An 18,994-nucleotide genomic window follows, 5' to 3' on the forward strand; every position below is an offset into this window, starting at 1 on the left:
TATTCCATTCATTCCCTGTACAGATGCTGCCTGACTGCTGAATTTCTCCAGCGCTTCAATGGTTCAGCAGCTTTGTGTTTTTATAAAGCTTTTGCAGTTTTGACCATTTGCAGTTAATTTTACATGTTCAGTCCATTGCAAAGAAATCCCTGTAGAGCCTATGTAAACGGTGATTGGTATTTTAGAAATGTTCTTCCACAGTCCTTAAAAGGTCTTTATTGTTAAGGTACCATTCTGGAGCTGGTAGTTCTAACAAGTTTAAACAGGTTTGTGCCTACAAGTGACTATTCTTACTGAATCATTAGAGTCAGTGAATTGTCACTAACTGACTTCATAATATGCGTGCCATTACAAAGACCCAGATGCGGTTTTCAGAGGTTTACTGAACAATTAATTATAGCCACCCTCACATATTTTACCCATAACCCAAAAGCACTCATGCAAAAAGAAATGTTGCTTGTTTTGCAATCATTACAGGGCCATATATATTCAAGTTATTGTTGTTGCTGCATTGAAATTGGCTACGTTGCGTCAGGCAATGCCTTAAAGCCAGAATCCTCTGAACTCTTTGTCTGAATGCCACAGCAGGTGTTGTACTAGTGTGGAGAGGCCTGCGTCCGGTCGGCACAAGCTGTGCAAGGGTATGGCTCCGTAATGAGAGGTCACTGAATGCACCTGTCTCATATTTCACTGCTCAACGAATATTTGCGCTCACTGACACCAAACAAAAGGCATATACGGTGGCTTGAATGGAGAGGAAGTAAACTCCCAGTTTGTGAATGAAGCAAGTGGACTGATTCTGTCATAGGCAAATGACTGAGTCACAGAAGCACCCGCCCAACAACACAACCTGCCACGCTGAACTCACTGAGTTTAAATAAAAGTGAATGCTAGCTTTGCATACAATCAACCGCATAAATTCGGAGTGCAGTCAGTTCCATGGATATTTCCTCAATATATTTCCTCACTTCCATGCAAAATTACAGACATTTCAATAGGGAATAAAAATGGTTTGGTTAGAATTAGCATCTGGTTTTTGGGTTTGTAGGTCCTTCAACATTTTGGTAAATGTTTAATGAAAAAATTATCATAATACTACTTACGTTCAAATTGGCAGTGGTTTGATCTACATATTAGCAGTCAGAGCTATTCACCGAACCCTAGTAGACCAGAGAGTAAAGCATTGCCTGGTGTACATTGAGCCATAGAGAAGGTAGACACAAAATGTTGGAGTAACTCAGCGGGTCAGGCAACATCTCTGGAGAGAAGGAATGGGTGACTTTTCGGGTCGGGACCCTTCTTCAGACTGAAACTGAACTCTCGTCGGAGAGAGGAGGAGAACTTCTTCAAAGTAGACATACCTAGAGATTTTGCAGTGGAGCGGATAAAATGTGAGGGAAAGAACTGCAGATGCTGGTTTTAATCAAAGGTAGACACAAAATGCTGGAGTAACTCAGCGGGTCAGGCAGCATCTCTGGAGAAAAGGAATGGGTGACGTTTCAGGTCGAGAGCCATGGAAGCACAGAAACTGCAGATGCTGATTTACAAATAAAAGCACAAAGTGCTGGAGCAACTCAGCAGGTCAGGTGTCATCTCTGAAGAACACGGACGGGTAACGTTTCGGGTCGGGACCCTTTTTCAGAATGAAGAAGGGCCCCGATCCAAAACGTCATCTGTCCATGTTCTCCAGAGTTGCTGTCTGACCCGGTGAGTTACTCCAACACCTTGAGTCTTTTTTTTGAGCCATTCTTACTAGGTCTTAGTCTTAATTCTTAGTCCTGAGTTCAAACACATCAATGAATGGTAACAATAAATGTATCTTTGGTGCTTTCATAACATTAAACTGCGGAGGTTTATCTCATTGGTCTTGACTGATTCATATTATGGTTATGGAGCTCATAAACTAATAATCTGCCTGTTCTATGTTTTGCATGTGTCGAAGATAAATTTGATGGTTTTCACTCTTCCCTAGATTATGCAGGGGCTGGTGGTTGGACGGCTGACTGAGAAATTCGGAGAGAGAAACCTGCTTCCTTGGTCTATCCTGGTGATTTGTCTGGTGGGTTTGGCCACGGTAAGCTTTGATCCAGTGCCAATGCATTACACTGGGTGGAGTTCCTCAAACACTGTATCCAAAGCAAATACCACAAGAAACTAATAAGAGCACATGAGCTTAATTATGCAATGAGTAATCTGCTCTGCTACAGAATCAGTGGGAGGGCATTACACACATAACCTAGACGTTAAAAAGAAAGCCACAATATCACAATTAAAAAAAACATTATTTGGCTGCTCACAGCTGTGTCCTTGAGTTTACCTTCAATTTCTGGAGATCCTAAGTCAACCCTAGAAGGTTGGCAACTCCGATAAAGAGAAAGGAAGATTGGGTGGGGGAGTGGGGGGTGGTGGAGAAGGAAAATTAGCAACAAAAAGAGTAAAATATTTTAGCCACTACTAAAGCAGATGATAAATAAAAGCTTTTCTGTTTCACTTCGATAATCACCCCCCACATTCTGACCTACATCATTGCGGCAGCTGTGCTTATGTCTGTGGCTTAATAGCAGGATGCAGCTCATAGCCTGCGGCTCATCCACATCGTAACACTAAAGTGAGGGAGGGGTCGCAGGGCAGAGGTCAAAGATTTTGTCAATCTTTAAACATGCTCTGAGCGAGTTGAAAGCACCAGGGCCTGATGTGCTTTCACACTTAGGAACAGTTCAAGAAGGCTACAATTTTGGAAATGGAAATGGAAGTGTAGTGCAGTCGGATGCATTTGAAGTCCTTTGAATGTTTTGTTGGTGGTTTTTAGCTATCATGCAGTCATGTATAAGCCTGGGAGATCACATTGCAGCTGACAGAGACATCCGGATTTATTTTTTTACTATAGTTTTGAAAGCCCTCTCTCTCTTCTGGAAACACCAACTGGTCCTTGTGCACAGTTTGTGAGTTGTTTCCAGTGCAGCACACGCTGAAATGGTAACATTGCCAAAAATAAATAAATCAGAAGAAGAGAAATGCACCATAACAGATCCAATATACTTTTTAATAATGCTTTTGGCTTGGTCTTTAGTTCTTTTCATTCTAAGATTAATAGTGTCCATCTATTTTCCTCAGGCATTGATGAGCAACATATTCCATTTCTGCCTAATTTGCATCCCTATGTCGTTAGGAATATCTGCATTCTACCTCACCACAAATAGCATCTTAACCAAAATCGTTCCTCCTGCAGACACTGGTAAGTGATTAATACAACACTGTAATTATTAACCTTTACTACTATTGAACTTCCCCTTGAAATCCTTATCCTCCCTCATGATTCATGTGAATTGCAATGTGTAGTAATTTGCAGAGTTAGTCAGAGTAGAACGTCCAAAGTTTAGTGATTGAGACCCTGTGCTAAGCTAGTTGATACCAACTCACTATGGCAATTTTGATATTCTTTTATTTCCCTCGAGCTCCTAGAACAGCAGCCCACATTTTATGTCCACCAGATTGCCATTCCCCATGCCCTGCCCTCCATCCTTACATTAGATTTATAATCTCTTCACACTTGTTTTACTCTCCCTTCAGATTCTCATTTTGCCTGCCTCTTGCTGCTGCATTAAAAGGCCATGGATTGAAAAATTCCTACAGGTTGAGGCACAGAAGGTTTTCTTTAATGTCTTGGCCAATTCTTATCCTTCAATGAACATGACTGTTTTTTATCATCACAATTGTGTTCTTCTTTGTGAAATCTTGGCGACAGATTTTCCCACTGTGATTACAACTAATTTGTGCTTTGAAAAATCATTTATAGATGCAAGCTTTTTTCCCTACATGCATATCCTTCACACCATGGATCATCCTCATCCTGTCTATATTATCTTTGCAGGAAGTCATGAATGTACGCTGGAGCCTTTGCATAGTATCTTGTGTTTTAAAAGTTTTATTTCGCCCTTTTAACTACTCCCACTGTCCCACCCCATTCTATATTTGCTTTTCCACTCCTGTATAATATCCAGTGTTTTATGGTCCTAATATAGTGCCTTGAGATATCTTCCTGTACATCAGAAATGCCATAAAAGTGTAAAATTACTTGCATGCAAATATAATTCCACACAAACTCCCCACCTGATTTCTCTCCACTTTATACATAAATCACATTTGAAGTTCAGATAGTTGCTCAGTTGTTCAGATAGTTGCTCCCAGTTATTATTGATATAATTCAGAGCAAGGGAAATGTAATTAGGCTGCTATTGACTTTGTCCTAAATGATAGGAAAGAACAATTCTAAAGATAGGCACAAATTGTTGGAGTGTCTCAGGTCAGTCAGCATCTCTGGAAATTGTCAAATGACCTTTTGGGTCGGGACCTTTCAATGCGTCTAGCCCACTTTCTCCAGAGATGCCGCCTGACTTGCTGTTACTCCAGCATTTTGTGTCTATGTATAAACCAGCATTTGCAGTTTCTTTTTATTTCATACGCCTGGGTGACGAAGATGAGCTAGCTTATCGGGGGGAGGGGGGGTTAAATTTTGAACATAAGCAAAATGACTTTTGTCCAAATGACTTCCAATTGGTTTGTTGTAAAGGCAGAGGAAGCTGAACTGTTATTGCTGCTGTTTGGCCAACTATGCCCTCTGGGAGAGATGGTCTATAGATGCCAGGGTGGTTTACTGTGTAAGATATATGGACAGTGTGGACGAGGTTGGATTTCCATGCCAGTGAGCAGTTTTGACTGGTAGTCAAACATAGTTATTGTGTCAGGGGAATCAGAAGATACTGTAGATGGTGAATTAGTGTTTTTGGGAAGGGTGAGCTGGATGATCTTGATTGGGTTACTCTTATTATCAGGGAGTTGGATTTGAAAGCCATGCTGAGTCACAGATAGAGTTGGATTTTATGCGCTAGAACATAGAACATGGGAAAGTACAGCACAGGAACAGGTCATTCAGCCCACAGTTTGTGTGAACTTGATGCCATAATAAACTAATTTCATCTTGCTGCACATGATACATACCCCTCCATGCCCTGCACATCCCTGTGTCCATCCAGAAGCCTCTTAAACACCACTATCATAACTTCACCACTTTTCCAGCAGTTGTATTCTTATTTTCTCTCAATTGTTATTTGACTCTGAATCTTACTTTCTGTAGGTGCGATGCTTGGGATGAATATGTCTGTTCACTCTCTCATTCGTTCAGTGTCTCCAACCATTGGAGGATTCCTATACCAGTTATACGGGTACCCATCCTTCGGTTATCTGCAGTTTGTAATCAATTTGCTCGTCTTCTTCTACGTCTTTCGGAAGATCTACAATTAAAAACGCCAGGCTGCCATCAACTCTAGGAAGACTCTTGCAACGAGGCAACCTACAGACATAAAAGATGGCTTTCAGGTCCAGAACATCAATAGATTAAGAGAATTGCAGTAAATATAAATCTGATTTATGAATAATTTCAACACTAAGTGCTTCAGCTGTTTGGTACCAGAGGCAAAGGGAGATACTGTGTTAATGGACTCACAACATGGCCAGTTCTCAATTTGAGTTGTGAAGATCAATGCTGAAAAGTTCTAAGGTTTCTGCTAATCAGATGTATTAGCCACAAACATTAGTATTCAACTGATACATGCAGGAAGTCAATAATCAAAAACATGAAAGATATTATACATTACAGAAATTGTTAGTATGTTTACGTAGAATTACATTAGCTACAAGGTAGCCACATTGTTGCTTTTGTGCTGTAACTTTATATCTGCTCCTCTTCATCTGAGGCAATCCTTCGGCATTGAGGAAGACTTGCTTCCCTCCAGTAATGTGGATTCTGAGGTGGCTGAGGAGAGCCTGGCATAGGGTGGAGTAGGAGGAGCGTGATGGGGAAGGTGGCCTGGAAAGATGGGAGGTGGTGCACCTCTTCAGTCATATACACTGGGTTTTGAATGCTCCTATTGAATGGATTCAAGATTCTCAAAGTCACCCTGAATGCTCCTTCTCCATCTGTTGATCATAGATCACCACCATTAATTAGCTGCCCAGGCCCAAATCAGGCCAGTTGCCAAGGGAATGCGACTTAGTGCTGCCTCAACCGGCCTGATTTTGGCCTGGGAGAGGACTTGTGGGAGGGGGCCGGTAAGGTGGCCTGATTTCTGCCAAATAATATAATGATTGCGCTACTGATCAAATACTAGAGATTATAAATTCATCTCCATCAAGCCAAGTTATGAAAATAAAATATCTATGTGCTAGCAATAAAAAAGCTAAAAGCACTGAATTAAATACTGAAAATACTATACAGGTTCAACACATCAGGTAGTGAGAGAAAGGAGAAATGTAGTTTAGAGATACAACATTCAGCCCACAGAGTCCATGCCAACCATCGATCACCTGTTCACACTAGTTTTCTTTATGTTATCCCACTTTCCCATTCACTCCATACACACTAGGGGCAATTTATAGAGGACAATTAACCTACAAACCCGCAAGTCTTTGTGATCTGGGAGGAAACTGGGACACCCGGAAGAAACCCACGTGGTCACTGGGAGAAAATGCAAACTGCACAAAGACAGCATCCGTGTTCAGGATCGAATCCGGGTCTCTGGCATTGTCAGGCCAGCAGCTCTACCAGCTGCACCACTGTGCCGCCCGTTTAATGTTAGATTAACTTTAGAAGCCTTTGTAAGATCAGTCTGAAGAATGGCCCCAACTCAAAATGTCACCTGTCCATTTCCCTCTACAAATACTGCCTCCAGCGATGTGTTTTTTTGTCATTTGGGTAGGAATTGTGGAAGGCCGGGTTGTAAAACTCTGGCTGGTTCTCTGCTGGCCACTACAAACACTACCTGGTTAGGCTGACATTTAACTACTGAACATTACAAGACCACCAAAAGGCAGCCCAAAATTGCCTGTCCCAAATCAAAATTGAACTATTACAATAAATTAAAAACAAAAGCAGATCGAGTTAAACTCGTGTAAAAAGATGGTCAAAAATAATTGTGCTGTGAACAAGTGTGTCAGATGCTTTCACAGAAGTCCTAGAATATAAAAATCTCAATTTTTTACAGATCATTGTAACCTTGGCCATGCTTCAAAAATCCTCCTGAATTTTAAGTGTTGGCATTTTTTAGCCAATGTTATCTACATTTCCCTTCTCTCTTATGCTTCTCAACAGCACTATGTGTCATGTGGTATTTTATTCCAAAGCATTGTGCGTTCATTGCTTAGAGTGATATTCTTTGGAGTTTAGAAGGATGAGGTGTGGGGGGTGGGGGGGGGGGGGGGTAAGGTAACGTCAAATAGGAAGGGAACAGAAAAATTGATAGATACACAAGGATGTATTAAGGGGCAGGTTGTAGAATCAGGAATGGAAACTAAAAGAGAGAGGGAAAGGGATAGTAGTAGGCATTGTGTTAAATTAGTACCTACTCTAGTTCTCATGTCAAAGGTATTTTTTGCCAACGTGTCCCTCCCCCACTAGAAATATAAAGATCACCGTTCACTTGTTTCACTTGTAAACTGTGAACATTTTTATCTTCCTCCTAATCCTTTTGTAGGGCTGAATTTAATAACAAAGGATTTGATGGGAATTGTTTCCTGAAACACCACCTAAGAAGTTGGGAAGTACATCAGGCCAGAAGGCAACCTGATTTAGGACAAACTTCAGAATCATTTATTTCATCTTGAACTCTTCCTTCTAGCCCCTGTGCCCAAAGATGTTTTTGTGGGACAATCCATGAGGACAAGGATGCAATGTTAATACTCAGCTGATAGGATACTGCACCTGTCTCATATAAAGCTGAAACTGAGCCCAGCACCTCTTGTTCCTAATGGTGCAAATAGATCAAATTTCAGAAGCCCTTGGCTCTCTCTCTATTTCCCCAACCCCCTACCCCCCCCCCCCCCCCCCCCCCCCCCCCCCCCAACATCCCACCGTCACAGCCAAACCCATGGAGCACATTTTACATTGTTCTTGGGTGCTTTCTAACATTGACGAGTGCACAGCAAAGTTCTCATTGATCATGTGCATTATGGGGGGCAATAACTCAGCTCTAAATCTTTTCAGAACATCATATTTATTTCAGGTTAAAGAGAGTAAGCATGCAACATGATGTTAGGCATAGGGAGTATGGAATTAATGTAGGCAAGTGGATAGGCAAGATGATCGTCATGGATACAGCAGGCCTGTTTCTATGTTGTACATCTCTATGGCTCTATAAATGTGGATAAACGCGTCTCTATAAATGGCTCTATAAGACCATATAGAAGCCTTACTTAAAATTATTGTCCAATGGTTGGGTAATCCAGGAGACCCAGCCATATTTTAAAATTAATAACTTGTGGCTGACTGCAGAATTCAAATTGTAGGCTATTAAAAGTGATTTAAAAAAAACTTTATTTTGCAATTAACATGAAATTCTCTCCATTCTTCTTTGCATTGATCGTACACGTTAACTGTGATTCGTTGAGCTGCTAATTTCATTTCTCAGGTTTAAACAGATCATAAGTGGAAGGTTCAATGGCTCCTGATGTATCTTCCAGTCATAAAGATAGGATTACGCTTTATCACTGAGTTGACCACTATAACTACTGGTTTGGGGAAGAAAGAGGTGCCTCAGAGAGGGGTACATTTATACTTTTACTACATTCTTCCCCCTGCCAAAACTGACATCAAATAATTGCAAAATAGTCTTGAAAAGGAATGGAGTGGATGGAGTCAATGTGGGATGTGCTGAATGTGGAATTGTTGCACCCATTCCCATCTGGAGAGCACCCCTCAAGAGATTGAAATTTCAGCCAGATCGTGTAAAACCCTGCACAATTTTTGTGATGTGAATTATTGATCATTTGCAGTAGTAGGCACCACAGTAAAACATTAACTATGCCTTGAGGCTTCTACTCAGTAGCTCAATGCTGAATGTTGTCTCATTGCAGTCATTTTCTGTGCATCCCTTTTGATTATCAATGTGATATAAAATGCAAATATGATATTTTTGTATCTATTGTGAAATAGAAGAATAAAGAACTGAATCTATTTACAAAAAGGATCTTCGTGCATTCTTGTAGCTCTGAAAATCTCATGCAAATTACACACTAGTCATTCAGGAAATTGACATTTCTGCCCCTCCAAAATATGTTTTATTACCAATGATTACAAATCAGGTGATCATGATTTTCAGACTCTTACACTTTCTTCCCAATGGTAGGAGTGAAATGAGAGCGTGGCCGGGGTGGTGTGGGCCTTTGATGATACTGGCTTAAGTTCAGTCCCTATGATGGACTGTACCAGAAGCTCAAAGGAAGTTGTGACTCATTTTCTATGACATGGAGTTTAAAATTTTGTACATGCAAATCTGGGTGTATGCCTCCTGGGTTGGGAGAATTTGCGTGAGGGCATATTTAATTTCCAATATCGTTTAGCATTTGGGGTGGCCGATCCGCGCCGACCGCTTGGTTGCTCTAATTTCTCGTTTGGGGGCTGCCTCTCCCAACACTCATCTCCGTCCGGGGTCTGAGAGACGTGGGGTCGTCAAGGGGCACCTGCTATTCTTCGGGGACCTCACCCCACATGGATGGAGGAATCTAAGCTCCCCCCCCCAGCCTAGGTGGGTGGAGGAACCACCTGTTATCGCCGCAGCTCATTGCAGCTCAAGGCGCACCGCCGCGCCTTGACCCGGGTTGCTGGGGTCTGCCACGTTTGTCGCCGCGGGCTGGAAGCTCGGATCCCTCGCACCTCCCTCACGACTTATGAATGCATCTCGGACAACATTCGCTGTTCACTGTAAGTAATGCCCGCTGAAACATTGCCACCAGTGTGCCAACTTTTTAAATGTGTATTTCTATATTGATTTGCACTGTTTTTCGCCCTTTCTTAAAGTTGCTTAATAGCAAACATTTCCAGCCCCTAATTTCTACATTACCTGAGTACTAAGGAAAGTACCACGGCTGTTTTTAAAATAGCTTTTCAGAAACTATCCCACCATACATGTTTAAGTTGGAGTGTAGGGTACAAATATTGTGCCTAACATTAATATCACTCTATCCGACTTTATTCCGCCCATCATTTATTCCGCCCATTTGTACCCCACACTCCAACTTAAACATGTATGGTCACGGTGGTCATGGGGGGCGGGAAGTGAATTTAGAGTAAGAAAAACAGCAACTGGCACATAAACACATGCACTCCAGTGTAAAAGGAGCCCAGCAAACCAAGGATTAGTGTTGAGTTTGTGTCTTCTATTTACTTCCTACAAATATAAAGGTTATTTAACTTTTAGAAAGCTGATTCAGCTAAAAGGTCAGGAAGGTTAAAGGTTTGGTGTTAAAAATTTGGTCAGCTGCATTAGTACATAGTTATAGCTTTTTATTTTACAGAAGCTTATTTTGTTGGCACACTGGCAGCAAATGCAAAGGAAATGCCATTGGCTGTGTCAAATATGCCTGGAACATATAGACTGCGAACGCCATCGTAGTCTATCCTACACACAGAAGTTGCATCTTTGAACACAGAAAAGCTGAGGCTGGTTTTCTGAGCAAAAAACAAACTGCTGGAAGGAATTTAACAATTTATTTTTTGAACAGTAACAACATGGGTCACAATTGATTTTAGCAGATAGGAAAATAGCACATAGGAGTGCTCAAATAATGCAGTGATCTATGGGATCTCAGCTTGGCTATCCATAATTCTTCTTTAACTGAATGCACACAGATCTGTCTTATTTAAGAATAGGTTAGGGCAATGGCATTATTAGTCATGTTCTGTTGCAAGATATCATCACACCCATATTATACACTGCAAAGTAAGAGTTTAGCCCTCTCTTCATTACAATTTGGCTAGCAATAGGTATGGGTGAAACAGTGACACTCATTATTCCTAAAAAATACTGCACTCGGGTGTTGCAATGTTACCTGTATTTCAGAGAAATTAAAAAAAACACATTTCCTCTCCTGCAAAGACAGTGGTATAGGTGTTGGAATTGTTCTGCACCCAGATTATGCAGAGTTCTCAATAAGAATCATTGACCTGAAAATTACAGGCATGGAATGGAGAGAAGCAGGATTTTACACAGGCGTAATGTTCTCCAAATGTGGACACCTTTAGGGCTCATTTGTACAATGTTTTTTTTTAAATTTGCAGTATACTATATGATGGCCCCTGTTTATGGACCATAGTAATTATCGCCTTTGGGAATAAGAGGAAGAAACATTTAATTGGATTACTCCTGGGTTAATGTTCCAGAAGATACAAACTAATTCCATGCATGCCCAGTCTGTGGTGACAGACTGCGTACAATTGCATGTGCCTGGCCACACAACCCTCAATGCCCAGACAGCACAATCCTGGCATCACTTGTTTGTTTATGAATCCGGGTTGAATTTAGTTGGTCTGCAGGATTGAAAGGAGCTATTTATTGGCCATCTGATCTCCTTCTGGGCAAGGATGGCACACTTCCTTCCCCGTTTAATAATCCAGACCCACCCAACATAGAAGCTTCTTAACTACCACCTCAGGGCAATTGGGGATGCACAATAAATGCTGGCAACCACCCCTTATGAATAAATAAAACTTGCTTTATGTAAAGACTGAAGAGACAGCAGATAGATTCATTTTATATAAAACTTTAATAAATATGCAAAATTAGAATACAAAATAATTTATAAGATGACTTGATGCAAGAAGATAAATGTTCGTGGATTCTGCAATAGATAAATAAATAAAGCAGATTTCCAGTCAGCACTCTTCAGCTGTGCGTCAGGTCCAGGGTGTCCATGGCTGAATAAAGCAGCTCGGATCCATTTGGCAGAAGCAGCACCGAGGGCGAAACTGAAGTCAATGATAATGGCTCTCGACCTCCTGGGTTTCTTCATCCACTTGTTCACTCTCGGATCTTTCGTCCACAATTAATATGACCGTCCTAAACAAAGGATAGAATGATCAGTGACCAGAATATTCTTTAACCTTCAGAAATACAGATTTTTCTTGGTAATGGTCTTTTACATTTAATGAGGGGAAGACTCAAAACCATAAGGCCAGAGAAGTTTGAGATGTAAAAAAAAGTTTGACTTTTACCATTGAGATATTCATCCAGAATATATAAACTAGAATTATTTATTTCCCCCTCCCCTACCTTGCCCGATCCCCAGCGCACTGACTCATGCAGGTGAGTCGCTCACAAAGGTGTGAGAGGCACCTCCCTGTCGATCTAATCATTTTTCAGGAATTAATCCAGGTGGCAACCATGTTAGAGCGTGGGCGAGGCTCCAGAGTTCAGCCCGAAGCCGCCCTTGCTCAATACCCAGACACTCCCTGCTCCCGTGTGCCACAGAAAAAAGATAACTTTGGTCAACTCTCCCGCTTCATCCGGTGTTGCCACATCCAACCACCCTGGCGGATGTCAGCTGCCCCCTCCCGAAATGGACATCCACCCAGGTTGTGGATCCAAAGCAATGTCATAGGTCAGTACGTGTTCCCACGCAACAGGGCAAGCTCCAAGAAACGGGGCCGCAAGGCCAGGAAATGTAGAAATAGGGAGCTCGGGAACTTGACCCTATCGTGTCTTAATCAATGACCCCGGGCGTTACACTAAGGCCGGTTTCCTGCTTGGAGGAGCGGCGCCACCACGTGTCGAGATCCCGGAGCGAGACTTGACCAGAAGGTTTAGAGACCGTCTCGAAAACTTCTCAAAACCCTGGACTTTCTCCACCAGTCGGACCAGTGACCAGGGAGGCGGACCCCCCACACTTGGGAGACAGGGAGGGAATATGATGGAAGGTTTGGGAAACACCGACTTCACCACCGGCGATGGGTGCCCGGGGTTTGAACACCCGCCTTCCCTCAGTAACACCCGCATTCAGGTATCCTTACCTTTGAAGCAGGAGTTTAGGGCGCCCTTCCCAACATTTTCTCCTGCTGGCCCGAGGTGAGGATCTCGGCGTCCTGCCGCGACCTGAAGCTCTGGATGGCCTTCCTGTTCTTGAACTCAATGAGAGCCATGGTGATGGCCGAGTTCCAGCAGCACTCCGCCAGGCACCTGAAGTCCATCTCCTTGTTGTCCGTGGTGACCACGGTGAAGTAGATATACTTGCCCGTCCTCTCCACGCTATCCACCGTCCTGATCTCTTGTAGGCAAAGGTCTTTGCTCCGGGAGCGTTTTTGGGAATCCGGGAATAGGCAGAGGCTGTCTTGGGTCAGGACGCAATACTTCTTCTTCCAGAGCTGGAGGAGATTGTCCCCTCGCTTCTCCAGGACGCCTTCTTTCATCGTCTGGGAGCCGTCCGTGATTTTCTTCATGCTTGGGGTGAGAGGGCCTTCAGCGGGGAGCTTGGTTGTAAAGAAGGGGCTGGCCTGGGCTGTAATGTAAGATCTAAGCTTGCCTGTAAAGCAGGAGCTATACTCTGTGCCAACCCCTCTCTCTGTGCTCTGACTACAGGACGGCCCCTTTCCACGGCTGATAAAGGCGCCGGGCGCCCGTCCCATTTCCTGCCTCGCCCAGCTGATGTCAGACTGCCGGAGGAGGGAGCTTTGATCAAAGACCAAAGCTCTTTATGGTAAAAGCATCCCTTCGCAGGATATGATGCAACCAACCCCTCTCTCTCTCTGCTGGGCTCACACACGTAAAAGGCCCCGCCCGGAGCCCGCCCACGTCTTCTGTTTGGAATAGGAGGAATTTTCGTTAAGGATTCCGGGATTCCGGGAAGGCTGAGCTGGGGTTGAGTTCGTCGGCCGCGGGGGCGGTTCGGCGCCGATTGTTGACCGAGACCGAGACACGGGCTTGAGACATCTACCCCGGCCCGAGCATTTCCCTGTCCCGCGGCTGCCTTCTGTGTGTGGGCAGGGTGGAATTTTTCAATACATTGGATAATGGAGATGAAACTGAAGCATATGTTTTAAACAAAGCCTCTCCATAAATGGTAATTCGGAAAAACAAATAGATGGGGTTTTGTTTCAAATGGGAACAAAGTCTTATTTTACAAAGTCGAGTTAGTACAGCAAGAAGACCGAAATTACTTTTAATTAATGTAAGATGGTCTGTTGTTCTCTCTGGTCTGGAGAGTTGGGCGCTGAGGGGAGACCTGAGAGAAGTATATAAAATTATGAGAGGCATAGATAGGGTAGACAGAACCTTATTCCAAAGGTGGAAATGTCAAAGTCTAGAGAGCATAGCTTTAAGGTGAGAGGGATGTAGTTTAAAGGAGATGCGCGGGACACTTTATTTCACAGAGAATGATGGAAACCAAAGATCTTATAGCGGAGCAAGTTAGACCAGTCCTGCTAAATGCAATGGGCTGACGTGTAGTACGCAATGGAGCGGATCGTGGGCCTTTTTTTCACCCATTTCAGTAACCCAACCCGAGACGCAGTGTAATCAACATTGCGGGGGAACAGTTTGTATTAATAAATTATAATTCTGAAAATGAGGAGAAAATATTTACCAAATAACTTTTATTTTTACGAGGATGTTTCTGTAACCAACCTCCGTCTCCGCACTAGTATCTTTGCTCCGCTATGGGATCTTTGGTGCGGAGACGGAAGCCGGTTACGGAAATGGGGCCGAAAATTATCCATGAATCTGACCATGACCGTACTACATCTTTTTCGTCAAGTGGGCTATCTTGCTTGCTATAGGATCTTTGATGGATACCTGGAATGGGTTGGCAGATACAGTAGTGTCATTTAAGAGGCTTTTAGATAGGCACACGAATACGCAAGGAATGGAGGGATATGGATCACACGCAGGCATTGGAGATTAGTTTTACTTGGCATATTGTTCGACGGGTTAGTTTAACTTGGCAACATATTTGGCACAAACATTGAGTGCGAAAGTGCCTATTCCTGTGCTTAACTGTTCTATGTAAAAAGGTCAAACGCAGTTTTAATTAAAAAAATAAACTTTATTTGCTACAAAAATATATACACAAAAGAAAACAGCACAAGACTCTTAATACATTCTTAGTGACTATCTTTAAATTCAATATTACTATACGCAGGACGCATTGCTCTGAATCTCACGGTACTAAAGAGAGCATTGCACCAACACAACCAGATAAGGTGAAACTAATAACTAACGTTTAAAAGCGAATGTTTTCTGAGCATGTGAAAGGCACTTTATAAACTTCTTATTTGGCAAGCTAAATAGAGGGGTTTGGACGAGTTTGAGATGAGGATTGCTGAATGACAACACTTGATGTGGAGACATGCAACATAATATGTCGGAAGGCACAGTAGATGCTAATTAATACTGAAGATAGACACAAAATGCTGGAGTAACTCAGCGGGTCAGGCAGAAAAGGAATACAGTACTCCAGCATTTTGTCTATCTTCATGCAACATAATACACTGATTATAGGAACATTGATCTTCAGATGCTGTCCAACCTACTGAGCATGTACAGCTCATTCTGATTTTATTTCACATGCACAGCATCTGTAATGTTTCAATTCTCAATAAAGAATCTTATTCTGTTGGAGTTTATTACGGCTCCTAAACCAAAGAAAGCAGGTTCAAGTTTAGAAGTAAAAGTTATCTGCCAAACGCATAAGTTCCCAAGAACACGGAAACAGAACATATATGTTCTGGTTCTATATTAATGTACTGAAATCTGATTGATATAAAAGTGTTCTGGGAGCTGAGAGTAATATCTGGCTCCCTGACTGATGTAGCTAATACCTTGATCGTCACCTTTATAAATGATCTATGGTTATAAGAGCTATATTAACTTTCAGTGCCAGAAAATGGATGTCTGATGTATACAATTGCATTTGGGGTCATATTTAGACACATTTCGCAGGCCGAAAAAATATTATAGAAGTTTGAGTGAGTCATTGATTCTAAAAGAAACATGAAGTCCAGCACTGTATTTGTAACAGCACAAGCAAACACACTGGTGAGGCTTTGCGGAAGAACCTCCCCAACTCAAAACACACTGAGTTTGTATTCCCTTTACGTACAAATATAATAGCAGGTGATTAAATACAATAGATACAATGCATAGCTTGCTTCAATAATTTGGGTGTAGGCAAATAGTTCCAGAAAATTATATATTTACAATGTGAGCACATGTAACTGTCAAGTTCAGCTCTGAACTTTCAAACATTTTTTATTAAGTAAAGATTGTTCCTTTTGATATTCTGAAACCTTACCACCATATTGTGAGGGGTAGCTCTCTGGATACACTAACACCCTAGATATTAATTAATGAAAACAAAGATGAAAATCACCATGGAAAAACACGAAACTGCAGATGCTGGAGTCTTGAGCAAAAGATAATTATGACCATGTTTAGATGCTGTAGCTAGTTTGAACCTCTCATGATCTGACTCCAGGACTTGAGACCCATGACCACTTTAATTATGATATCTACAGTGCATTCAGAAAGTATTCAGACCCCTTCACATTTCCACATTTTGTTACGTTACAGCCTTATTCTAAAATGGATTAAATTCTTTTTTTTTATCATCAATCTACACACTACCCCATAATAAAAAAGTAAAAACAGATGTTTAGAAATGTTTGCAAAGTAATTAAAATTAAATAACTGATATATCGCATTTACATAAGTATTCAGACCTTTACTCAGTACTTTGTTGAGGCACTTTTGGCAGCGATTACAGCCTCAAGTCTTCTTGGGTATGACGTTACAAGCTTGGCGCACCTGTATTTGGGTAATTTCTCCCATTCTTCTCTGCAGGGTCCTCTCAAGGTCTGTCAGGTTGGATGGGGAGCGTCGATGCACAGCTATTTTCTGGTCGCTCCAGAGATAGTAGTAAGTAAGTAAGTCATTTTTATTTATATAGCACTTTTAAATCAAATCACGTTGAAGCCAAAGTGCTTTACAGAGAAGAAATTAGATTACCATACATCCATATAAAATAAAAAATAAAAAAGACATAGTACACTATAGGATTCAATATGAAACGTCCCCCCATAGCAGAATCCACTGTGAGGGAAGGCACCAAAAAGTCCAGTTCTCCTCCTCATAGTCCACCCGAGGTCGGGGCCTATTTGTGGCCTCCGCAGCCAGTCCGATGTTTTCAGGCCCTCTTGCCGGGAAGCTGGAACTCCGGCGTCGGGTGAACACTCCTCAGTGGCTTGGAAAACGTTTGGAGCGGCCGCTCCCTCCCCGGAGACTGCGGCACCCGAAGTCCTCAGGCCGCGCCGGTTGGAGCTCCGACTCTGGCGATCTCAGATCCCAGGCTCTGCGGTGTTTTAAATCCGACGTTCGATCGAGTTCAAGTCCGGGCTCTGGCTGGGCCACTCAAGGTCATTCACAGACTTGTCACAAAGCCACTCCTGCGTTGTCTTGGCTGTGTGCTTAGGGTCATGTCCTGTTGGAAGGTGAAACTCCGCCCCAGTCTGAGGTCCAGAATGCTCTGGAGCAGGTTTTCATCAAGGATCTCTCTGTACTTTGCACCATTCATCTTTACCTCGATCCCAGTTCCTGCCGCTGAAAAACATCCCCACAGCATGATGCTGCCACCACTATGCTTCACCGTCGGTATGGTATTGGCCTGGTGATGAGCGGTGCCTGGTTTCCTCCAGACGTGACGCTTGGCATTCAGGCCAAAGAGTTCAATCTTGGTTTCATCAGACCAGAGAATCATATTTCTCATTGTCTGAGTGTCCTCTAGGTGCCTTTTGGCAAACTCCAAGCGGGCTGTCATGTGCCTTTTACTGAGGAGTGGCTTCCGTCTGGCCACTCTACCATAAAGGCCTGATTGGTGGAGTGCTGAAGATATAGTTGTCCTTCTGGAAGGTTCTCCCATCTACACAGAGGAACTCTGGAGCTCTGTCAGAGTGACAATCGGGTTCTTGGTCACCTACCTAACCAAGGCCCTTCTCCCCCAATTGCTCAGTTTGTCCGGGCGGCCAGCTCTATGAAGAGTCCTGGTAGTTCCAAAGTTCTTCCATTTAAGAATGATGGAGGCCACTGTGCTCTGAGACCTGCGATGCTGCAGAATTTGTTTTGCTGTGTCTCGACACAATCTTGTTTCGGAGGTCGATGGACAATTTTGAGTGTCATAGCAAAGGGTCTGAATACTTATGTAAATGTGATATTTCAGTTATTTCTTTTAAATTTTTAGGTTGTGTGGCGAGGAGGGGATTTGTGAGGGAGGGGGGGGAGAGAGCTCGGAAAAAATACGGGGGTTGTGGGGGTATCACGGGGGAGGGGGGCAGGAGCCAGCGAGCGTGACCAGAGGGGAAGGGGCTGGAGCGGACTCACAGCGGTCGCTGGTCGTTCTCCTCCGCCGAGATCAGATTCTCCGCTTTCCTGGCGATTTCCTGTGTCGGGAGATCGATCTGCGCATGCACGGTTTTTAAGATTTTTAAACCTCGCTAAAGTTTATATTAGACCACCGATCAGAACAAAACTTGGTGCAATTGCAGCACAGGAGAACGGTGAGTAAGCTGGCGAAAATACGTAGTGCTATCGCGTAATGTTTTTGCGCAAATAGAATGACCACGCAACTGGAAGATTACAAGATCAGAGCTTTAGTTATGTATCGATGTGAACATAGATTGAAGGCTGGTTCTTGCTTCTGTTGATAATTACTGTACTTTTAATGTGACTTGCTGCTTCCTAGTAGTCACATAACAGTGTCTGCCCAATGAAGTTTTGAGGACTAAATTGAATAGTGAAACAGCACATCATGGTTACATGGTAGGGTCAGCTATGGTAAGGTCACTGAATGTCAGCATGTGATTAGACTCTCTTATTGGAGGTGGTTATGGCGAGTGCTTGCAGGTATGCTTGTAGAAATAGTTTCATTTGTATGAAGGCCCAGAGATGAAATCCTTATACCTCATGCCTGATTTTTCAAATGATTCTAATCATGTTCTTCGGCAGCCCCAGGATATCAAAGGTGGGGTGAGATGTCCATTTGTTGTGATTCATCATGAATCATATTTGTCTGAGACTGAGTTGCTTGGTCAGAGGGATCTTTACCTATGTGTCAGTGTTCATGGGACTATATAATTATAATGAGGCATCTGACAGACTGTCTCTTCTGCAGTTGCTTGGAC

The 18,994-nt window shown here is 42.8% G+C and overlaps 2 protein-coding genes across 2 annotated transcripts in view; one reads left to right on the plus strand and one right to left on the minus strand.

Moving 5' to 3' along the window:
- The window catches only part of slc22a18 (solute carrier family 22 member 18), an 85,844-nt gene extending 78,805 nt beyond the window's left edge, over nt 1-7,039 (plus strand). The window contains exons 8-10 of the mRNA XM_033039130.1: nt 1,973-2,074; nt 3,115-3,235; nt 5,135-7,039. Coding sequence (XP_032895021.1) covers nt 1,973-2,074; nt 3,115-3,235; nt 5,135-5,301 — 390 coding nt within the window. The 3' untranslated portion in view covers nt 5,302-7,039. The remainder of the gene's footprint in view (nt 1-1,972; nt 2,075-3,114; nt 3,236-5,134) is intronic.
- Nucleotides 7,040-11,578: 4,539 nt separating this feature from the next.
- On the minus strand, nt 11,579-13,480 carry phlda2 (pleckstrin homology like domain family A member 2). Its single transcript, XM_033039134.1, has 2 exons — nt 12,839-13,480; nt 11,579-11,888 (listed from the first exon to the last, which is right to left on the minus strand). Exon 1 carries the CDS (start codon nt 13,448-13,450, stop codon nt 12,854-12,856), a length of 597 nt encoding a protein of 198 aa, XP_032895025.1. The 5' UTR covers nt 13,451-13,480; the 3' UTR covers nt 11,579-11,888; nt 12,839-12,853.
- Between the last annotated feature and the right edge of the window lie 5,514 nt (nt 13,481-18,994).

Source organism: Amblyraja radiata, chromosome 20, assembly GCF_010909765.2.
Source record: "Amblyraja radiata isolate CabotCenter1 chromosome 20, sAmbRad1.1.pri, whole genome shotgun sequence".
Lineage (NCBI taxonomy): Eukaryota > Metazoa > Chordata > Chondrichthyes > Rajiformes > Rajidae > Amblyraja > Amblyraja radiata.